This window comes from Atta cephalotes (genome assembly GCF_000143395.1).
Source record: "Atta cephalotes unplaced genomic scaffold scaffold00045, whole genome shotgun sequence".
Lineage (NCBI taxonomy): Eukaryota > Metazoa > Arthropoda > Insecta > Hymenoptera > Formicidae > Atta > Atta cephalotes.
Window position 1 is genome coordinate 697647 of NW_012130109.1, and position 23323 is coordinate 720969.

General features: G+C 31.3%; 2 protein-coding genes and 1 pseudogene across 2 annotated transcripts in view; all 3 read right to left on the minus strand.

Annotated features, from left to right (window-relative positions):
* LOC105622481 (bromodomain-containing protein 2-like) overlaps positions 1–5818 on the minus strand; it is a 33385-nt gene extending 27567 nt beyond the window's left edge. The window contains exons 1-3 of the mRNA XM_012203899.1: positions 5808–5818; positions 5297–5345; positions 4758–4799 (exon numbers count right to left, since the gene is read on the minus strand). Of these exons, the coding sequence (XP_012059289.1) occupies positions 4758–4799; positions 5297–5345; positions 5808–5818 (102 nt within the window). The remainder of the gene's footprint in view (positions 1–4757; positions 4800–5296; positions 5346–5807) is intronic.
* Positions 5819–13244: 7426 nt separating this feature from the next.
* LOC105622450 (ribosomal RNA small subunit methyltransferase NEP1-like) lies at positions 13245–14952 on the minus strand. The gene is made up of 3 exons (XM_012203868.1): positions 14836–14952; positions 13483–13689; positions 13245–13374 (listed from the first exon to the last, which is right to left on the minus strand). The coding sequence occupies exons 2-3, from the start codon at positions 13576–13578 to the stop codon at positions 13261–13263; spliced, it is 210 nt and encodes a 69-aa protein (XP_012059258.1). The 5' UTR covers positions 13579–13689; positions 14836–14952; the 3' UTR covers positions 13245–13260.
* Positions 14309–21465, minus strand: LOC105622482 (annotated as a pseudogene).
* Positions 21466–23323: the final 1858 nt, after the last annotated feature.

Sequence of the window (23323 nt, forward strand, 5' to 3'; positions counted from 1 at the left end):
TACGTAGTATAANATAGTANATANANANACAAATTATATAATTAATATATATATATATATANAGATAATATACTATCTATATATATATACTATATATATATATATATATATATATATATATATATATATATATATATACTCATGATAAAATGCAGAAACCGAAATCTTCGAAAATCTGTTCTAAATTTTATTTTTGAAAGAATTATTTCATGAAAGATTAACTAAATCTCTTATATATGTCTCAATAAATTTTTCTTTAAATTTCAAATTATTGTAACTGTATAAATATCAAGAATGTTATTCTTAAGAATTCTTTTACTTGAAAAAAATAATCTTAAGCATTATTTCTTGAAGTATCGATAAAAAATTCGACTTATCGTATTTATATAAATTATTATTAATGATTGTATGGATAAAATATATAAAATAACAAAGTGTAATTTATAATAATACATAATAGTTTTACTATAAGCATAAATTTTGATAATACGCAAGCATGTATAATTTCGAGTACATCATACTTTGCAAATTATCAATCACATAAACAATCACATAACATTTAGCAAATTATAACTTTAACTTGTTATAGTTTATAATAAGTAACCACATTTTAATATAAAGCATTAGAACTGCACTTATGATATATAAATAATTAGCCAAACAAATGAATAAATATTTAATGTGTGAATATGTTATAATTTATATATTTCTGAGATTGAAAAATATTTTACATCAATAATCGTGATATTTTAAATATTTAACGTTCATAGATAATAGAGATTATGAATTTGAATGTGTATTGAAGATACATGTATTAAAGATATAATTGGATACATGAAAGAGTCAATATCAGAATTTAATAAATTACGTTATTTTCAGCTTCATATTACTTAATTCTAAAAGAATTGCTCTAAAAAAAGTTAATTTTATAAAACAACGTGCTGCTACAACACTGACCAAGTTAGAATAGAGCTGCATTTGAACACTCAGCCTTTTCAACGCTTCTATCTCTATTTTACGTCTAATAAACAATAAAGATAGAATAACAATTACAAGTTACTTAAAGTGCGTGCCGCATAAACGAAAGACAATGAGATTAAGTTTTCTACAATTTTCGCAATTTTTAAATTTTGTAAAGAAATAGCAATTTTTTTTATAAATTTATTAATAATTAAAAAATTTCAATTGCCGTATCTTCTTCCATTTTGTTATTTCTTAAATTTTATGTCTCGGACTACTATAATATAGTTACTTTTATTACAATAAATGCGACAGAATAGACACTTTATTTATATCAATGTGATATGATTAAAGCTACATTCCAAAAAACGTTCTTTCCGAGAAAAATTTTACTCTATGTAGTATATATAGTATAGTATATGACATGTGTACTACATATTTCAAGTAAAACTTTCCTCGAAGAGAACGTTTTAAAATATCCTAAAACGACAATTTTTGAAACATATTCAATAATCAATAAATTCTGTTTTCCGAGAATAAAAAAAAGAAAGCAGTCTTTCTTGTATATTGGTTTCTAATATTCCTAGGCCCGTATTCTGTACACGTCTACCGACAGTTGTTGGTGTTGATAATTAATGATAGTCAACAGTAAGGGCTATCCTAAGAAAAAAGTGCGGTTCTCGTTGGCTGTTGCTGTTTAACAATACCGACAACTGTCAGTAGAAGTGTATAAAATATGGGCTCTGAAAGGGCCAAGAAATAAGTTCTTTGAAAAAGAAAGGAAAAAAATCTTCGACAACAATGGTACAATAATAATGGTTAAACTTAAGGATCTGTCCCTTCATTTTACCTGATCTTAAAGGAGAAATGAACAAAAAAAACGAAAGGAAAGTGCAAAGGACAAAAGAATTTATCGAAATTCGAATATTAAGAAAAAAAGCCTTAATGCTCTTCACGCTCACATTTCAATTTTGGCAACAATGGTACAAAGTACAAAAGTTCAAACGTTTTAAAAGTAGTCAGCTTATAAAAAATGAAATGGATGTGAAAAACGAAAGGACGATACAATGGACAGAAAACGAGACAATACAAAAATATTTCGGAAAGCATATTTTAAAGATATATTATTCATACATTCTCCCTTTAAAAAAATTTGAAAATGTATTAATATTTATATTTTCTAAATAAAAAATTGATGCTAAAACTATATACATATAAATAAGTTGTGCGAATAATATATTTTTATTTACTTAGGGTGAAACCTTGAAAAAAGAATTCTCTGAAAATTCTCGGTTTTCTCCAGATATCTTTATTCAAAATTCCATGAAAATTTAGAGAAATTTTTAATGCAACTTTAAAAAAAATTAAAATATAAACAATACAAACTATATATTGTCAAGAGAGAAATATTCTACGAGGCTAACTCCATCTCGGTTTTTTTTATAATTAGAGCCGCGAAAATAATAGAATATGAAAAACTCACTATAATATGATAATCAGTGAGCTATTTTCTTTTCTACTATATATTAGGTGTACAAATTAATTCGATGTCTTTTTTTCATAATTCAAAGTTACTCATATAAAAAAGCACATTTAATATTCAAAATAATCTCCATTGTTTTCGATGACTTTACATCTTTCAAGCAACTAATGCTCTTGCGAAAGAAACTTGGCGATTTTGATAAAGTCATTGATAAAAGCACTGAATTAATTTTGTTCACCTAATAATAATCTTCTAATGTCATTAATTTTTTTAAATAAAAACTAGCGAAACACATGAAAATGTACGTGAATTTATGTATCTGCTACCATATTATCTATTATTAATTAATTATCGATATTTTGCATTGTCAAAAAAAAGTTCAAAAAAACAATATTCTCAAATAGAATTAAAGTTTAAAAATAAAATTCCCAAAATTTCTCTGAGTACTAATAAATATAATAAAATTATATGAAAATTGTATGAAAATTCTTAAGGATTTTATCCTTTTTATCTTTTCAAGAATAAAAAGAAGTCTCTCGAAAATTTCAAGGTTTTGTTAATAAACACCGTATTATTATATTTATTATTTTTATCATTCTATATTTTCACTTAAAAATAATTATAAAAATCTCAATTTTTTTAAGAATAATCAAGATAATTTATTATGAAAGTTTTATTTCGATACAGAGATTAGTTGTTCAATAAATAAAATTTTTTTGAATCTATACATTGCAATGTGAATTACTGTTAGCATATAAATTATCTTTTAAAACATTTAAAATACATATAAGAATACATTAAAAAATTGAAACTGTCATTTTTTATATTGAAATATTATAACAATAAAAAATTAATATCAAATCAAATGAACTACATTAATGTGCTGTTAAATAAAAATATATTATTCACAAAACTGCTTCATATGTATGTAGTTTTAGTATTAATTTTATTGTAGCTGCGTTCAGGAATTTCACATAGGTACAGCTGTATATCATTTTATTCTTGTTGTCCATCGAATGTTAAATAAAAAAATAAAAATAAAAAAAAGTATACGAATACATCCAAGTGAAATTTGTTAATACAGCCCATATATTACATTTGATAACAATATATAGTTAAATACAAAAATATTTTATACACACATTTTAATAATAGTAGCTTGAGTTTTAAAAATAAAATAAATCTGGAAAATAAAAGTACAATAAACGGAACACTTATTAGACGTTCACTCTCAAATATTTAAAAAACATGGAATTATGTATGTTATTAAACAGAAAGATCCATCCATTTTTAATTACATTATTTGATTTTTGGAGGGAAATGAAGTAGGACAGAAAATGAGTGGAATATGAAGCAAAGAGAAGCTTAAGCGTCTGCTATTTTGCACGTTATTGCGCATGCGTAAGACCTGTCCCTCCATCTGAGAATGCTGCTTGTGTATGTAATTATGTATCACATTTGTATTATTGATACCTAAATATATAAAATAGTAGAATCCATAATACGAGATAACAAATGGTATTAGAAAACTTTTCGATAAATAAATGAAAACAAAATAAACAAAAATAAATTCTTAAATATTATGTAAACGTAAACTATTAATGAAACATATTTGAGTTAATGATCTCATTCATGCAGTTCGTGTGTGTGTGTGTGCGTGTGTGTGCGCGCGCGTGTGTGTGTGTGTGTGTGTGAGCGAATTAGGCTGCTAAATATTTAATTTCTATAACCACAGGCAAGCGATTTGGAATTTTGCATAAGAAAACTTATACTGTTACTAGAGACTATAACATTTAATAATGAGAATTTAGAAATGAAATATAATGGCATTTTTGTGTGATTCATGCAAAATTGTAAGAACAAATCTTTGTCATTAAATAAGAAATAATTGTCAGAAATAATTCATACAATAAATAAATTGAAAATATTATAATATATTTGACAAATAATAAATAATATAATTGACAAAATATTATAATACACTTATACATAATGGCATAAATATAGAAATGTTTGTAATACTACTGAATGCAAGATATAGTGAGCAAAGCGAAAAGAATCTTGCCTCTATAATAATATCAATATATATAATATTAATGAATATATCAATATTTGTTTTAAAATATCTTTATATTAAAACATTTATTTATTTGTAAAGTTGATTATTTATAGAATTACGTCTACATTATTTACCACTACTTATAGTGATTAAAGCAAAATTATAGATTATTTATACACAGCATAATTTATTAGTTGCCAATTCATATTTCAACAATATATCTTAATGGAAACCATAATCAACAAGGTTTCTCACCTTCGGTATATTACACAGCCTTTCTCGCTCCTCCACATCTAACTGTAATTCATACATACTATTCAGTCAAACACAAGGTTCTCTTTTTTAGTATGTTAGAATATTTATATCAACTATTACGCAAGGTATGAAAAATGCAAACAATATTAAGAGTTATCAAAACACATGTATGCAAACACAGAAAAGTTGATAAAAAAATAATATATTACAAAAATATATTACAGACATATATAGCAAGGTAATGATTTACAAAATGTTACTTGGATCAGAATGTTAAAAAAAACATATAATTTATATTTATATATATTATAACTCTTCCCAATTATTTCAAGTAGAAGCAATTTATGTTTATATAAATTCATATATTATGCTGTGAATACCAATGTTGCGTAATATGTAATGGTTTGAAATTGGGAAATTGATAGATAGTATGGATATATTACAGGATTTTAATGCAGCTTTTAAGTATTGCAGAGAGAATTATAAAGCCAGCTGCATTCTACACTATCGCAAAATGTAACATAATATTAATCACTCACAGAATTGTTCTGCGAGATGGTGTCCACCTGCTGCATCTTGACTTCGTTTCTGCAACAAAAAGAGCAAAGCATAATAAGTTTCATTTATAAAATAGAAAAAATAAAGCGAAACAAAAATTTGTTATATTAATTAATTACGCGGCTTACACTAAAATATTTTGTAAAGTATAGTAATAACTTTGTAAGAAAGAGAGTAAGAGCTATTAATCAATCCTATCTAATAAACTACATTAATGTTTAACAAAAAGAATGTTATTTTTTAAACTCCATTTATGTTTTTATACTTGTTTCATTAGCGAGTTGGGATTTATCGAATTTTTCTCAAGACAATTTTTTCGATTATTAGTCGACACATAATCTAGCAATTTTCATCATCATTTCAGCAAAGGGTATACTTGATAGGTAATTATCTAAATATGCAAGCAAATATGTATGGTTCATAACTTTTTTTTTTCGAGTAATCGTTTATAATATATGGCTCATCCATTTCACGATAATGAGCTTCACCTACCTTTCCGACATATATGATACATAAATGCTACGCAGCAGGTAACTGCCTTACGTTGATGCTTGACGCTATGAGGCTTCATCAACAATTGAGATGGCAAGTATATATTCTGAATTGAGCATGGCAGCTCGTTAATTGCTTGCCAAGACGATTGCGCTGCAACCAGGAGTATTGGTGCCGAGGAGGCATAACACTACATAAGCCTACCGAGTGGTAGTACTTTGAATGTCAGCCCTGTGTACTGCTGTGAGACTCCGTACCTCCAGGCAAGACTCGCGACATTAGCAACATCTGGATAACATAACAATAGGACCCCATATTGTAACAACCCCAAAATTGTTTCATCGCTGTAGAATGATTTTTATATTGAGATGTACTCTCAGGGAATTTATATATTATTTAACATATCATGCAAAACTGAATCTAGTAGTACATGCTGGAAAAGCAAAATCTATTTCTTACTATATCACTATATTAACAGAGGTTATCAGAAAAAAATATATATATAAATTTTTCTCTTTTTTTCTTATACATTATATTATTTCGTTAAAGAGTACAGTTACTGTTACACAATATATAATAATCCAAAATAATTTACATGCTTATATTGCTGCAATAAAAAAAATTCTAAAGTAAAATATTACAATACAATGATATTATATTAATTGAATGAAATATTTGATCTCTTCACATTTTATTTATATAAATTTTTTTTTAACAAAAGAAAATGATTCCACACCAATTTTCTTTCAAGATATAATTAACATTTTAATAATATATTTAACCCCAATATTCTTAAAGGTGAGATAGCCTTATTAAAATTTCATTTTATCTTAACAATATATATACGTATATATATATATATATAATATATATATATATACACATACACATTGTTGTAAAAAAGGGATATTTCTATAAACACGTATAAACTAGAAGACATTAATCTACACCAGTCTAATGCCTAACTTAATTCTATGTAAAAGAAATAACAATTACGAATAAAATTACACAAGAGAGATTTTCAGCGACATGATTTTTGTACAAAGAGATGCATCTGAGGTTTCATGAGGAAATATCTAATGGAATTGTCACATTCGAACAACACCGAAATTCTTCATTTCCAAACATAAAAAAAATTCACTTGAATCTGGAACTGGATGCAAGATTCGGCGTATTCCAGAGTTCTTCATCGAAGCGAGCCAAAATGGAAAGTTGTGACTAAAGTAGCACAAATAAGTGTTACACTGGTATAGAAAGCGAGGAGACTGTTAAAATGCAAAATTGACAGTGCGCGCGGGGAAGATGATACATCGCGTCTATAACAACCGTTAAATCTTGGCCATCGAATTTCTGCGATCGAAAAGAGGATCCTGCCAAGTGCCAGAACACTTTACGTTACGACGTACAGGTATCAGGGGCAGACAGATAAGAGATCTCGCGCTCGCTCGGCGCGAACAGGTGCTCGAAAAATCCGAGGTAGGAGTGGAGAAAGGCGAAATCCACGCGAAAGAGAAATAAGCGTGGCGTCGAGAACAACGACGACGACGACGACGATTTTGATGACAGCAGCAACTGGAGAGAAAGGCGAGGAAAGAAGAATAGCAAATCCGCGCCCAGCCGACGCACAACAAACATGAGTGAACCGCCGCGCGGACGATCCGCCATCCGTCCGGCCAGCCAGCGCTGCCGAACGAACGAGGCGACTGGCGCCACGGAGAGAAGAGAGCGAGCGAGCGAGAGAGAAAGAGATGGAGGGAGAGAGAGATGACGCCGTGAGAATTTGACGACGGGCAAGAGCCGGGACGGGGATCACCGCGGCGCGCGCGGTAACCCGGGCAGAGAGAGAGAGAAAGAGAGACAGACAGACAGACAGACAGACACACATACACCACACCGCACCGCCTTACACAGTACACTCGTATTCGGTGTAGGTCTCAACATGGCGGTATGGCCGTTGAGGAAAGAAAGCTCCCTGCTCCCAACTCCCATTCGAAGCCAAGGGCCCGCGCCGCTTGTCGCTAATCGCTACGTCACACGGCGTACCGCGGTGCGGCGCGACGTGCCGCGCTCATGCACCGCCGCGGCTAAAACGCGCCACACGCGCTAAACTAAAAGAGCGCTTATACACCATTACACCTACAACGGATTGGTTACGGGGAACGGCGAACGCCGAGCTCGCCAAGCTCCCGGCGTCGCGCGGGATCGCTTACCTGATCACGAGACGGAAGTCCGCTTATCCACACACACACACACACGCGGCAACTCGATCGAAAAACACTAGCCACTACGTACGACACGGCCCCCGGACAACTCGCACTCTACGCCTTAACGCCTCTACGCTTTCTCCCTCGCTCGTCTCGGTTTAGTTTGGTTGGTTGGTTGGTTGGTCGCGGTGTTATGGCCGCCGTAAACCGTAAGCGAGTTAGTGGCCCCACCGTATATCACCGCACTCACTCTCACTCGTGCGAGCGCGAGCGCTCGATTCGCGTACGGCGTACGCAACGATGAACGAGACGGGACGAGTTGGGAACGCGGGTCGCGGAGACGCGGTCCGACACCACTCCGAGAGAGAAGAAGCTTTATAGTCTCAGACTTACACGCGCGTCCGCGTCTACCAGCACGAATCGCGGTACGCGTATCAATGTTACGCCTCGTGCCCCGTCGACGTTATCCTCGAACTCCGCGCGATCGAGTCCCTTTCCGTGCCCATGGCGATCTCGGATCTAGAAACTAACGATCGCAGCACCAACAATGGCTACGCATTCTTCCGCGACGTACCGAAATGGTTCTGTTCCACCGTTCCCCACTAACGACCCGTCTCCCTCGCCTCGCACGGCGAGACTAGCGACGTGAACCTCCAACGCAACGCAAGCGCGCCAATTACGAATACCACAGCGACGCCTAACGGGCTCCGCTCTCTTTATTTCAACAATACCCCGCTCAATACAGATCTGCTGTCGTCGATATCGATCGACCAATAGCAAGGAGATTTTTCCTTCGAAGAGGGGAGGGGGGAGGGCCTTTTGGTTTTCCCTTCCTAATCTACAACGCATGTGAGCTTCTAAAAATGGATAGATGAAGGGATAATACTCTGTCGTTTGATCGTATAGGCGAAATGTGAAAAGTCAAGCATTGACCTGAATAATTTAGTTTCAGTCACACATTTATTACTTAGAGTTACAGAAAAATATATATATATATATATATATATAATATTTGTGCTTACAAATCTTTATTTTGCGTATATCGTGTACAGGCTTTATTAACCAAACCAGAAATTAATTTCCAGTGTTCCAGTTTTCCACCCATAATGCACTTCTCGATGGAAACGAGATAGAAATATATAGATATCAGATAATTATCAATAATATTAATAATAAGAGTTCGTGTCGTTCGTGATCGTCGGAGAAACTCGTCGCATCGCGCGCGGCAATCAGGTTGCCGGAGCGAAACTTTACGTAGATTGTAGACTTATCGCCGTGCCGAGGAACGGTCCGATTCCAACGATTCTGCTGTTGCCACGCGACGCATCATGGGAAAGTGCGAGACGCAAAATCCATAATTACCGACTCACGAAGGCACCGACCGCTCCAAAGCTGACAGGCGCAACGATATGGAGAGAGCTGATAGCACGTGGCCAAGGCTTTTCGTGGCCGCGCGATTTTACGTTGCGTTTCGCCGTGACGTGACATGTGTCTCGTCACGAACACGTCGTTATCGGATTCCGTTAACGCTCTTATCCAACATGGCGATACATGGGAACGATCGATCTCCCCCTCGTCCCGCCGGTCCCACGTACATCTCGGCCTCGAGACTCTCGAGAGTCGAGAATGAGCTCGAACGAGCGCGGGGAGACACGATATCGCGAATAATATCAAGGTGATAGCGGCTCGTCCGCTCAGACGCTCTGCTATCACCTTCGATTGTCCGTGGAACGACGCCACGGCCTTCACCGAATCACCGGAATCACCGCGTCGCGTCGGGCAGAATCGTGGACTCGTGACACGCCACTACGAGAGTCAAATCAAGTGAAGGGCTTGATTTAATAGTGGCTTCGTTCCGTCGGTAGCATGCTCACGAAAAATATGATAATTTTCGAGCAACTACCGTTTTTCATCAGTTTATCAGGAGGCTCCTGGTGGACAGCCGACCACGTGCGTTCGACGCGGCGGCGTCACTCCGGCGGCACAATATGGCGAGTCCTTCGTGTCAATGTCTTTGTGTATGTACGTATATGTGGACGCGCGTGTATCACTCAGAAACTCGACCACTACCTCGCACTACGATGAATCAACTATCACTGCGTAGCTGCGTGGAACCACAACCGACGACTGACGACGCGAACGGCGAAATGTCGAGACCGGTAGTCTCGACCAGTTTCGATGTGACGCGCGAAATCTCTTCCCCGAGATTCTTGACATTGACAAACCCGCTTCTCCGCTCCGATGACGTAATGATATACGAAAGTCAGGGGGAAAAGAAGAAAAAAAAAGAGAAGAGAGTACGTACGGCGATAGGTATACGCGATAGTGCGTTGGACTCTGCGCGTTCTCTCTTTCCGGTCGCCATTTAACTCAGCGTTCTGACCGGCGATTGGCTCGTGCTTGTGGCGTCTCTCTGACGCGGACCAATCATCCGAGGGACCGATATTGATGAGTCATTGCGTTTGCGATAGAGCATTCTGGTACCTGACCAGTACAAAATTACAAAAGTAACGGTAATCGGTTTTCCTCAGCTTACAGAACCGACTCGATATTTGTCAAATTTTCTACGGTGTTATTTATGCTTGTTTTTTTTTACGTCAACCTTTTCTTGTTTGTACAAGGCAGGTATATCTGTGCATACAATAAAATAAATTCTCGAGGGACTCAAGAAGACTATAATACAAAAAGCTGAAAGTTTTTATTCTATTGAGAGACGCATAGCCAAATATTTAGAAATATAAAAATATGTAAGGAGATAAATAATCTTTGGAAAAAGAAAATAATCTTAAAATATGTTTATTATAAATTAATCTTATTCAAATTCCAACTTGCATCAATCATTAAGTATATGAATGATTTCCAGAAACAAATTTATTGTATTCCTCTCTAATTTTCTCCCAATAGATTTTTACAATGCACATATTTTGTGCATTAAAAAAAATTATACACTATATGACAAAAGTGGAGTAGAAATTTTGAAAAATTGATATAATAAATATTTTATAAGTCGTACACGTGGACGAAGTCACGTCAACCATATAAATAAACACAAACACGTGGCCGCACATGGTTGACGTGGTGCAATTGAACGAATTGATTAAAATTTGCATTTTACATCAATAGAGCGAGATATGCGATATGCAAAAAAGAGAAATTCCAGAAATTACGTTCGAGTACGAATTAAAATTGCAACAAATATTTTAGCAACTATTTAGTATTCTGTCTTCAACATTTTTACTCTTCGGCTGAACACTTGAGTATTAGTCTACTATTCGATTGAATAGTTATAATCGTAAAATTCTACTATTGTTTGATTCCACTTGATAAAATATGTTTATATAGATGATCGTGAAAAATTTGTATATGAATTGAAACACTTAGAAATGCAGAAATCTCTACGTCTTTCCTTAGAATTTTCCAGAACGTGAATTATGAAATATTCCAAGATTTCTTATTCTATCATTTCTGAAAAAATACTTAAAATTTTTTTAGATTTCATAAGGATTTCATCAGAAATTATAGAATGAGAAATTTTAGTGTATTTCAGATATGATGAAGATTTACATATAAGAATTCTAGAATAATTTTCTTGAAACTTCTAGAAAATGTTACCATTTGTCTTTAAAAAATGTGAGAGATTTTCTAAAAAATTACAAAATTAATCAGAAATTCTGAAAAAAATCTAAAATTTTTACATAAAAATTCCGAAAATGATTTTCTTCTTATTGAGGATAAAGGGATTTCTTCTTATTTTAAAAGCCACATTATGCACTCTTCACAAAAGTAATGAAAATAATAACTTTAGAAATAGATATTTTACATCGCCTAATTTAAGTTTCATATATATATATACTAAGCGGACTAACCTGTTATACATATATACATGCACGAAGATACGGTTCAGAGTATCGCATGTCTGCATTGTTTTTGTTAAAATAGTGTCTGGTATTATAAAAAAATTAATAGTCTAATATTTGTCAAATATTCAGTTATTCAGCACATAATTTTATCGAATATTCAGTATCCGGTTATAAAAGATACCGAATATATTATCCATTGTATTTTTGGTAGTTCTCTTTACCATTCCCAAAATATTTAAAATTAATTTGGTTTTTTTAATCAGCACATAATTTCTAATTTTTTTTTCTGAAAATAGACAATATGATATCACACACCAAAAATAAAAAGTACAGCTTTAAAAGAAGGTAGAGCAAAATGTTTGAAGCTATCTTTTGCAGTAATTTTTAATGGTTCAGATTATCTCGCGTTTACTTTCTAAAATATTGTCCTAAAAGACCTTAGAGTTTAATATTCCCAGCTTTCTCAATCTAATGAATTCCAAAAACAAGTAGTTTCAAATAATAAAAGTTTTGTTTTGTCGTATCTATTCTTTCCTTGTTACCAATTTATGACAAAAATTGTATTTAGCATGATGTATTTATCATATAACTATATAACGTGTTTTCATGTTGCTTGTACCCGAATGTACATTTACCTCATTTTAAGAATAAACAATTCTGGGAATTTCAAATAATATGAAGACCTAGAATTACATCACTATGTAAAAATTAATAAAATTCGTTTCTATATATGAATATGTATATACATTTTTTTTTCATTTTTCAGAACTTGGAATAACATTTCAAATGTAAAACACAGAGGAAAATAATATTATTAAGTATAAACCGTATTTTACTTAAATATTTCATTAATATTTAATTTAATATTTAATTAAATATTCATGTCATAATAGATCTATATTTAAATAATATTATTGTATTCATGATTAACATCATGAATATATAATTAACATTATAAATGCACAAATGAATATAATCATTCTGATCATTATGAGCGCTGATAAATACGAAAAAAGTTGACTATCTATACTTAATAATATTATTTCATTTGTGTATTTTACAATTGATATAAATTTCAAACGTTATAATGAATATATTTGATTGAAACACAGATTTGAATTTGTCACTATGTATGTATTAATGCACAGTTTAAGTTTGTCACATTTTTTTTCATCTTTAGCAATTTTATCATCTATGTTATCGATTGAAATGTACATACATTTTCAAAATTTATTCAGAAAGAACATCAAGAAGAAAGATATCATAAAAAGGACAAGAAGATTACTCTAATGAAATATTGTCCATTTCAGAAAATCTTTCGAATTGTACTTCGAAATTTATATAAATTTGAAATATATAATACATAAATATATAATATTAGTTTTTTTATTAAACAACTCCCCGAACTTCTTCAAACGCTGTACATAATTTACTATAGGCAATGGCATCTAACAGAGGATAATTACAAATTGAGTAAGTATCTTCTGTGTAATCTGTTTTGACCTACAAACAAACAAGAATAATAGAAGAAAAATATTTTGTAATGTAGTTTTTAATATAGTAGTAGTAATATATCGTTTTAATAATAACTTTTTAATAATAATAATTTACTTGACCGTGCGCCATAGCTCCAACTACGATAGCAATAGGATCTTCAGTAGGTACAAGATTTCTTGGATTTAGTACTTTTCTTGCATTGAATGACATCAATATCTTCCAACTAATTGATGACAACAAATGATTTGTAATAGGATTCTATTCTACTTTAAGAAGCTTCATTGGACTATACTCTGACACCATATTTATGTAATAATTGTACTGCAATAAAACACTTAATACATTAATAATATTGTTAAGTAGTAATAGCTAGGTTTATGTAACTTAGATTTATACAATTTTACTATATGTTAAGTATAAATAATAAAATGTATACTGTACATAAATATACACTATTAAATATTAAAGGATCGAATTTGAACCAATTCTCTACATTACATAATATTTTATTTTTAACAGTGTATTGAAATAGATTATTTTAATTCAAAACATGTGATTAAAAAAAATCACATCTAATCAATCATTTTTGTGATCAAATTGCATGATTTCAAAATAAATAGTATATATGTTTTTATTAACACATGCACATAACAAATAATAAATTAAATTTAAATCAAATTAATACATTGCTTGAATTAAACTGGTTAATTCTATTGTTTTAGTTAAATTAATGACATAATGAGTAGGAATAGTAATGACCTGCAAGAATGATTAAAAATAATTCAAATTAAATATAACTTAACATTATGAATTTAACAGTGAAGGCTGATATTCATAGTCACACATATTTGAGAATGCCTCATATAAGCCTCCTAAATCAATCAGAGATTTTCTTAAGATATTATTTAAGATGATCTCAAAAAGAAACTAACTATGAATACTATCCTAAAAGGATATATAGAAATCACTTATAACCTTATAGTAATGTTATAAAAATAAATTTATAAATCTTTATTATTGCTATTTAAGTTTATTTATCTATTATGTTAAAATAATCTAATCTAGCTATATCTATTATGTTAAAATAATCATCAACATTTACCCATCAATCCAGCAAAGCATTTAAATGTTCTTGGCATCCTGGTTTGTGAAATTAATTTCTATTAATATATTGTTTTCTATATGTATATAAACTTGTAACAATTCAGCTTGATTTAACGGACTGTCTATTAACATTAACAGATACTGATGAATGATATCTCTACATATGTCTGGATCACGCTTATGTTTTTTTCAAAATGTTTATGTGATCATATCAGTTCAACAATTCGAAGCTATTTCCAACCTGCATTATGTTTTATGCTTTTTGATACAGAAAAATAAAAATGTAAATAAATAATTGATAATGATAAAAAGCATTGTTGAATTTGTAATTATTAATAGATATAAAAGAAAATATAATCTTACTTTTACAGATTTCAATTGAGAATTTTCCAGTATAACGATAAAATGCTTTTCTTAATTCTTAATATGGCCCATTTGCAAATGTTTAGAAGCTAGATATCATTCTTCATAATCATCCTCATCATGCTTCTTCCTTTTCCCATTTTACACATTCAAAATAATTAATTAAAATCAATTTATACTTGTATGTATAGTCAGGCCTTATATTTATCTTTGATAATGTAAATTTATTTCATTGGCTGCTGAGCATCTAAAGATAAATATAAAGAAGCTTTAAGTATACAAGGTCTGACTATGAATACGGACATTAGACTCTAGTCACATAAAACACAATTGTTTGATTTTGATTTTGAAACACAATTAAGGCCTGTTCTTTTTGGTTTGGTTCATTTGCATCAGTTCATCTTTCTTCTTCTTCTTTCCTTCTGGAGAGAAAAGGAAGAAAGAGGAAGATAAACTGGTGCAAAAGTTCAGCCAAAAAGACAAGACTTAAGTCTCTTGCACATGAAATGCATAACACGGCAGAAGCATAAGGGCAGTCTAGTCTACTGCATGGTTTACAATGTGCAGTAACAATAGTTGATTAAAGAGTAGGCGTAAAAATCGACCAATCATAATTGATTTTTTTTCACATTCAATTATGATTGGTCGATTTCTATGCCTATTTCTTAATCCATTACTGCTACTACCCATTGTAGCTCAAGCATACAATCAATCGGAAGATGTTGTTGTATGTCAGATCGTAAGAAATTAACCAATCGTGGTCGATTGTTTCTTTCATGCGACAGTCGACAACCAAATACGCATGAGTTCGACATACGCCGACATACGACGTATTGTAGAACAGACCTACAAAATTCTGCAAAAGTGGAGTTTCCATCGAGGGTTTAAATCGGATCAGAATGTAAGAACCAAACACATAAGATTTGTTCGCGTCGCATGTTCCAACACGTTCCAATATAATTCTAACATAGCTCTTATTCACTCCAACGCGCTTGATAGTGAGTAGGAGCTATAGTAGAAGTATGTTGGAACATATTGGAACTTGCGACATAAACAAATCTATAGAAAATGGACTGCGCAATCCCTCTCTAGTATGTGGTCGACAATAATGAGAGAGAGGGAAAATCGTGGAAGACGGCCAATCTCCTTCTCATTTTCTCTCTAATTATGTCATTGAATGGAAAGAGATATCTCTATCGTTTTCCATAAAAGAGATGGAGATCCCTCTCTCTTATTTTTATCGACCATTTTGATACATGGACCTTGCAGTCCATTCTTTATTATGTCTGCGATCAAAGTCTCGCAGCAAATGCTTTGAAGCGTTTGATGGACCAATTAGAAGAAAGAATTTTACAAACTGATCAATTAAAAAACGCTTCAAAGCATTTGCAACATCACATGACTATTAGGTAAAAATCAACCAACTACAGAGCATTCCCCTGTCGTTCGATTGTAACAGGAGAATACTCGACTAGTTGCGGAATTTTGTATGCAGCAGCCCTTATGCTTATGATGGAAACTAGGCCAGTGTAATGGATCTTGCGCACCAACGCGACGACATTCAAGTTGTCTTCATTTGAGTGCATCTATTATTTTATCCTTGTTATTCATCGAATGTTAAACCATAGTATAATCAGTAGAGACACTCAGCGAAAAAAATGTGTATTTGCGCAGGTATGGCTGCGCAGCTTTTGTTTTGCGCTGGATCCAATTAAATGCAAGATGATAAGTACATATTAGGTGTAGTAAAAAGAAATCCATTTATTTTTGCATGAAATTGAATAGAAAAATAATGGATTTCTTTTTACTACACCTAATATTACACAGATGTGAGCAAATATCCGTGGCAAAAGAAGATAATTTAAGTTGCGCCATAAATATTTCTAAAAAATGGATAAAAAAAAGAAAAGTTACGTTACGTGTAGTAATAAACAATGCAGTAATAATAGTAACAATTCACAATGCACTTTTATTCGTTATCCCAAAGATATCGTAAGGGAAGTTTTTATAATTTACAAAAGTAAGTAGTTTATGCTAGGTTAACTTAATTAAACATAATCAAATATAATTTTGTAAAAAAAGATAATATTTTTACATTGACTACATTTACACGGCATCCTTAATTATGTTTTTTAGAACAAAGTAATGGACTATCTTGGGGCATTATATCCTCTTTCCTGGATTTTTCAAACATTAACATGGCGAATGCTCACGTGACTGCAACACGGATTGTCCCTACTGGTTATGCTGTGATTAAACGAGGATAAATAATATAATGGGTTCATTCGGATAAATTTGCGAACACAGTTCAATAAGCATATATATAATAATTTTTGCCAATAGAGATTGTGAGGGTGTCTTTTCATGCTGACGACGCTTATTTTCAGCGACAAAACAGGTCAAAAATAACGCTTGATCTTCTATCAGGCGATTTATTTTGACACCGAAAATGAGCAGTGGCATGAAAAGGCAATTTTAGGTATGTTTTGTTATATTACATATATCAAGGTTATAAGAGTATCAATCATAAAATTTTATCCTAGGATGAAAGTCCAGCCAAGAATTACCATTGAAATTAATAGAGAAATTTTTCAATTTCCATTTTCCATCCTATAGAGATCAAGTTTCATGATTGATATCAAGATCACTTTTTTCAATTAATTCTGCTTTTTGTGTAACAATGCGCAGCTCGACTCATTCTCTTGTCGCGTACGAAAAATGTTCAACTTCGCCCAACTTTTGCTGCGATGTCGCGATAAAATGTAAAAATTATAAATTATACATATGCTTATTGGATTGTTTGGAAATTTATCAGTGCACCCATGTATTATTTATCCTCGTTTAACATTTGGTGAACAACAAGGATAAAATGAAATATAGATGCACTCAAGTAAAAGCAACCAGTCGCGCATCGCGCTGGTGTGCAAGATCCATTAAGCGAAGAGCACAGACTTTTGCATAACGCATACAACATGTGCTCCTCGCTGAAAGAAATAAAAGAATTTGATTGGCTCATTTTCTTATTCATAAAACATCGCGGCTTTAAGTGGGAAGCACAGACTTTTGCATAACACATAACACGTAAAACATAAGAAATTCAAGCAATCATAGTTCTTTATTTTAACTGGAATGGAAACTTAACAAACAAGAATGGATTGAAATGGATTCAGATTTTCAGAAATATTGATTTACGAATGTTAAAATGAATGCTTTTCAATTCTGAATGAAAATTTTTATTCATTTATAGGAATTGCATGAAACATATCTCTATGCCTTTCAACCTAAAAATAATGTTAGCTTTTTCATTGTGAATACTGTTCAATTCAAAATTTTGAATAGAAAATGCAGTTTTTCAATCTAATTACGTCTAATTCAATTACGTCTAATTGAATCCAATTGAATCCAATTAAATCTAATAAAAAGTATTCGCTATTTAAAATACGCATTTGGATAGAAAAAAATTTTGATCCATTCTTGTATGCTGGGCAGTTTTAATGTGGACATAAATCTAGATAATATTTGTATTCTAATTTTAATAGACATCCCAGGTATGTAAATATGAAACTGGAATTTACCAATAGATGGCCATAGCTGTTAATGTAATTTCCGTCAGACGGCGCCATTGACGCCATTTCTTTGTTCTGACAAAGATTTTCAATCCACAACAATACAAGTTTCATACAACAGTATAGTTTGTAATAGCGTTGAATATGTCGAATTTTGTGCCTGAAATTTTGTGCCGGAAACTACGATTTGCGGACAGCATTGATTTTCTGTTACCATTTGAAGAAAACTGCTGCAGAATCGCATCGAATGCTTGTCGAAATTTACGATGAGCTTACGATGCTCTTGGTAAATTACAGTGCTTTGAATGGTTTAAAAAATTCAAAAGTTGCGATTTTGACGTGAGAAACGAAGAACGTGGAAAACCACCAAAAGAGTTTGCACAGCGAATTGCGAGCATTGTTAGATGAGGATGACGCTCAAGCTCAACAACAACTCGCGGATTGAATGTGACACGAGAAGCCGTCTCCACGTTTGAAATCCATGGGAAAGATCCAGAAGATGGGAAAATGAGTTCCACAACTGAAAGCAGGAAAATCGAAAAACCACTTGCGAAATGCTGCTCGCCAGGTACAAAAGAAAGTCATTTTTCCATCGAATTGTGACTGGCGATGAAAAGTGGATATATTTTGAGAATCCTAAGGGTAAAAGATCATGGGTAACTCCAGGCGAACCATCGACATCGACTGCAAGGCCAAATCGCTATGGACGGAAGACAATACTCTGTGTTTGGTGGGATCAGAAAGGTGTGATCTATTATGAGCTGCTAAAACCTGGCGAAACCATTAATACTGAACGCTACCGACAACAAATGTTCAATTGAATCAAGCTTTGTGTGAAAAATGATCGGAATATCAAAAAAGGCAACACGAAATGATTTTGCTTCATGATAATGCACCATCACACACAGCAAAACTGGTCAAGGAAACGATTGAGGCATTTGGTTGGGAAGGACTTTCGCATGCGGCTTACTCACCAGACTTGGCTCCGTCCGATTACCACTTATTTGCATCTATGGGACACATACTTGCTCAGCAGCGCTTCACTTCTTACGAAGATGTATGAAAATGTCTACATGACTGGTTTGGCTCAAAAGAGCAACAATTTTTTTGGCGTGGCATCCACAAATTGTCAAACAGGTGGAAAAAATGTATAGCTACCGATGGGCAATACTTCGAATAAAATATTTTTTATCATTTTCATGCAATAAACGTGTATTTTCTATAAAAAAATTCCGGTTTCATATTTACATACCCTATTTACATATTCTATTACTCCAAGTTTTAAATCTTTTTTAACAGATTGATAGCATTTTTTTTACATCGGTGCTATAATAACAATAAATATATTAATTGATTAAAAATATAATATATGATTTCTCAATTTTTTTAAGTTTAAGTAAAGATTATAATATGTTCAGTTAATCTAATAAAATTTAAAGATTAAGAAAACGTGTGTATTCTTACTGTGTTGCATTTGCCCATAGATTGTCATTGTGTTCATGTCCTTTATGAGTTTTTGCCATGCACCATCATAAAAAAGATTATCAACAGAAATATCGTTTATTTTTGCAACAGGTAATAAATGTGCTATATTCATATTTTCTTCATTTTGATTAATTCATTTATTTTGATAAGTAATATTCAACATATTCAGTTTTTATTAGACACGTGTTTATAAATTCAAGTAGTGTACATGTATTATGGAAATCCATATATGTATTTATAAATACTAGATTCTTAATAATTATGAAATAGAAAAAGAATTTTAATAAAATTCAAAATAATACTCGGCAACATACTGTTTTAAATAATTTAAATAATATACATTTATGATAATGCTAAATTCTTCGCAGCTATAATATCTTCCGACCATATGGATACTATATTTATTATGTTGTCACATGGAAGAAATTGAATATCTTTCACTGATTGAAATGTATCAATAGTTATAAATAATTCAAAACGATAATTCTTCATGAGTCATATAAATTTCTTATTTACTCGTTTTTGCAATCATATTTTAAAGGAAAATAGTCTGTTATTATATTAAACAATTATAATTGCATACAAGTCCGAATCTCCTAAAATTATCATTTCATTCCTTTTATAACGTTTGTCTGTATAAATATATTTAATATAAAAAATTTTAATTATAAGATAAAAACATATTTAATATAAATAACACCAATTTTTCAGCAAGAGACACCGTGAGTAGATATAATGAATCATTTCATCTTTGTTTACCATTGGTGAACAATAAGGATAAAATGATTTTCTATATTACAACTATATCAACTTTTGTTGGAAAACATCCAATATGAATAAATATTTCTTTGTTACCGTGTTTTAGATAGAATTTATTTCATCATACATGTTTATAATATCCAGTGATACATCTCTAAAAAATATAGAAAAGATATTAGAAAAAGTTTATAAAATATTAATTTCAATGTAAAAATTCCTCGATAAATAAGTATAGAGAATAACTACATTAGTGAACTAGAATTTTTTATATATAGTTACATGAGACAATTTAGAAAAAATGAACACATCACAGATCCTGTACACTGTACTGTGATGAGTGTATAATCACTAACAAACTGGGTATTTCATTAAAATCGTACTCTACAAAACAATAAAAATACATAGAAGTTACAAAACTTTCATAAATAATCAACTTAATACGTTCATTATTATACTATCTATTATTCTTACTTATTAGAAAAAATAAACTAAAATACAAATAACATAAATAACAATATTTTTACAATTGCAAATGCAAGAACATAACAACTGTAAGTACCTAAAGTTACTACTCATTTATTAGCGATTATCTGAGAATATTCAATTAAATAGTGTAAAATAGTAATAATCATATATGTTTAAAAATAGACGAAAAAAACGATACATTCTGTATCACATATATTGTTTCTACCAGTACCTGCAATCTGTGCAAAAATGAGAACATTAAAACTAAAGATGAAAGCAATTTCTATTTGTCTCTCATTATTTCATTAAATTCTATTTTCATAAAATTCTATTTTTATTTACTCTTTGGTATCATCGTTAAGTTTAAACTTATCTCATTGTCTCGTATTAAATATATCATCTAGTTTCTTCAACAGTTTCTAAAAATAAACACAAAAAGCAATATTACATCATAAAAAATGGAGAGTCTTTTAATAATAATGTTAAATTTAAAAAATCATCAACAATGCATTTTATTATACATTGCACATATCAATATTCACTTTTTCTTTTTTATTATTATAATCTAAATTGGTATAATATTTATTTAAACCTTTCACTCGATCCATGAGTGCTAATCTATTATAATGATATTTGTAAAAAGAAAGTAAAATTACAATCGATCGTTATCCTTTTATGAAACAATACAAATTTACATGAAAAGAGCTTTGAAATTTCTAGAAAATATAATATTCAACTTAAGAAGTAGGAAGCAAATCACATATTGTTTACAGTTATATATGACATTCGCAGCATGAAGACATTTATGTCTAAACAATATTTCAGTATATAATAAATAAGGGACACTTTAGAACATTTCAGCAACAAACGTTACAATGTTCCTAAAATATTACTGAAATGTCCCAAAATATTTCTTGATTACGGGTGAAATTTTTTCAATAAAGTTTCTTGAGAAATAATTTATCTGCTCCTTTTGTTATTACGTTTTTTTCCTCGAATTATTGCTATTCATAAAATAAGACATTCATTAAGGAATAAATCTCAATATTTTAATAACATCTGAAAATCATTATCGACCTTAACGAACAAAATTTTTCATATTATCTCATTATATATTTTTATTACTTTTTTTATTACTTTATTATCTCATAATATATTTTTTACCTATCACATTATCTCTCTCATATGTAATATTTTAGAAATTCGTTATATACGATATTTTAAATAATAAGTAGGTATAAAATCATACAAAAATTCAGAAGAATCCTGAAATTTAAATTTAAAAAATTCTAAAAAATTATATAGTAATTTTAAAAAATTTCACCAGAGAAAAATAATATGAACATGTTCGAACAATGTTGTTCGAAACATGAAAATAATTAAAGATCGGGCGATCTTTATGTGTTATTTGCCAAGTAAACAGAAAGAACGAACTCGATTGAATGTACCATGTTGTTACTACCTTTCGAAGATAAAATAGGAATATTCGCAGACAGAAAGATTGATAAAATATATTTTTTTGATAAATCTAGAATAATGACAATGAGAAAATCAAAGGAATGTATATAGACGCAAGATATCAGAGAATATCAAAAATTGCTGGCTTTTTCAAAATCATCAAAGTTAATAAAAAAAAATTCGAAGAGAAATGAAGATTTATGCATGGTTTACAAAGAGCAGTTGCAGCATTGGAACTAGTGAATTAAAGGTAATTTCTCATGCTGACGCTCGACGCTCATTTTTAATGTCAAAGCAGATCACGTGAAAATTGACCAATATTAATAAGGTCAGTTTCGATCATGTAATCTACACGTTTTACGGATACGTTACACGTAACTTTGTGTTTGCTGGGAAGAGAAAGAAAATAAACGGAATCACAGACTGCTGATTAATATCTATATTCATATTTACTGTAATTATCGAATCATTAACATTCTACTATTGTATCCATATTGAAGAAGATAAAAAACAATATATGCAATCAATTGCATGTGGACTATAATATCGACAGCATATAATATTGAGATTATGTGCAACTTTCATTCCGCAAATTAACTAATAATAATGAAATTAGCGAAAATAGCGGAACGACTGTGATTCATCGTGTTGACATCGCAATTTTCTGTTTCGTTGTCAATTTCCGCTCTAGGGATATATCGAGTGAGAAATAGTGGAACGATACAGAATGGAAAAGACAAATGATGGGGATAAAT

Excerpts from the sequence above, each read along its gene's own strand:
- LOC105622450 (XM_012203868.1), bottom strand. The coding sequence starts at position 13,578 with ATGTCATTCAATGCAAGAAAAGTACTAAATCCAAGAAATCTTGTACCT. Across the intron at positions 13,375-13,482 it reads GAGCTATGGCGCACGGTCAA|GTCAAAACAGATTACACAGA; the intron begins GTAAATTATTAT and ends GTTTGTTTGTAG.